This window comes from Austrofundulus limnaeus, unplaced genomic scaffold (assembly GCF_001266775.1).
Source record: "Austrofundulus limnaeus strain Quisiro unplaced genomic scaffold, Austrofundulus_limnaeus-1.0 Scaffold843, whole genome shotgun sequence".
Lineage (NCBI taxonomy): Eukaryota > Metazoa > Chordata > Actinopteri > Cyprinodontiformes > Rivulidae > Austrofundulus > Austrofundulus limnaeus.
In genome coordinates this window covers 3,469-4,816 of record NW_013953245.1, presented here as the reverse complement: position 1 = coordinate 4,816, position 1,348 = coordinate 3,469, and the positions used below count along the sequence as shown (strand labels likewise).

General features: G+C 37.2%; 1 protein-coding gene across 4 annotated transcripts in view; it reads left to right on the top strand.

Annotated features, from left to right (window-relative positions):
- LOC106532868 (uncharacterized) overlaps window positions 1-1,337 on the top strand; it is a 13,272-nt gene extending 11,935 nt beyond the window's left edge. For all 4 annotated transcript variants that reach the window (XR_001312162.1, XM_014029031.1, XM_014029030.1 and 1 more), the window contains one exon: window positions 484-1,337. Coding sequence is in view for 3 of the 4 variants with exons in the window: in XM_014029031.1 (XP_013884485.1) it covers window positions 484-807 (324 nt within the window). In the remaining variant the exon portion in view is untranslated. The remainder of the gene's footprint in view (window positions 1-483) is intronic.
- The last annotated feature ends 11 nt before the right edge of the window (window positions 1,338-1,348 follow it).

Below are 1,348 nucleotides of genomic sequence, written 5' to 3'. Positions count from 1 at the left end.
GGCTTAAATTATATTATTTTTATTTAGTTTTTTAAATTATATTGTATAGGTCATCAAATCAGCGTCAGTTGATTCTGTCAGCTAGGTTGCCTGTAGTGATTTTTAAGGTCCAGCAGGTGTCAGTGTTCAGTGACACAGTATTGACACGTATCGATACAGTTTGGTAATGTGTCGAAACAACACGTGATGCCTCATCTACCTATCACTAATGTGAACATCTGTTTCAATAAAATAGACAGGTTTGGAGCTGAATGTAAGTTGAATGTAGCTGTATCCTGTTTAAATCCAGACTCGTTTTCAAATAGTGTGTATTGCTCTTTCTCAGAAAGCATTATCTAGCTTATGTATTAGTCATGCTAAACAGATGCCACTACTAAATCTTGAGTTTGATTCTTGCCTTTACATGGGTTGTATTTTACAAAAACTACAGTCAAAAGTGAATTATGATTTTTAGGTTTTAACACCTTGTCTACCTGACTACAGGACAGCAGTGGCGATGATGTTCAGCTGGAACTCAACCAGCTCACCATGGCAGTGTTCGTTATTCGGAAGGAGGGCGAGGGATTGGAAGAACCTCCAGCAGACGTTGGCATCATCATCGAGGGAGTGGAGGTGTTGCATAACCTAGCTTCAGTTGCCTCAGCATGTGCCTTGCTTTTGGGTTTGATATATGCTCTTAACCTGGCTTATCCAAAGCCTCTGCGCTTCACATTTGAAGTTTTCCAAAAGATCTTCATGCAACTTGAGCAGCACAAGATGTCTCCCAAAGTTCAGAATTTGTTTGGAAGACTTCAGAGCTCAGAGTAAAGACAGACATTGTGCCACAGGGTGGAGTATTATTATTATTTTTTATTTTTGATTGAACAGAAGATTTCCATGTTTTGGGACATTTGCAACTGGATTTTTTGAACTTCTTTTGGACATTTGCATATAAAAGCCATGCACAAAGTTAATGAATGACAAGTTTCACTGTTATTTCAGGAGGGTTTTACTAATGATGTTTGGATATGTCTTCATTTTGAGAGTGATCTTTTGTTATTGTGTTTTTTCCTTAAATTAGATGGTTTATTTCTTTGCATTAGGATCTGCTGATAATTTATGTTGGGGGGGATGCAGATTGTGTCGGGGTAAAAATCACTTTGGAAGACATTGTAGGAAGCTGAAGTTGTTTATATGTAAACACATTGGATCACCAGATCACTGTTACTCATTCCATGTTTTAAAAGGAAGCTTATCTGAAAGTATTTAGTGTTGGATCACCAGATTGATGACTCGTTTCATGTTTTAAAAGGAAGATTATATTAAAGTATTTAGTGTTGGATCACCAGATTGATGACTCGTTTCATGT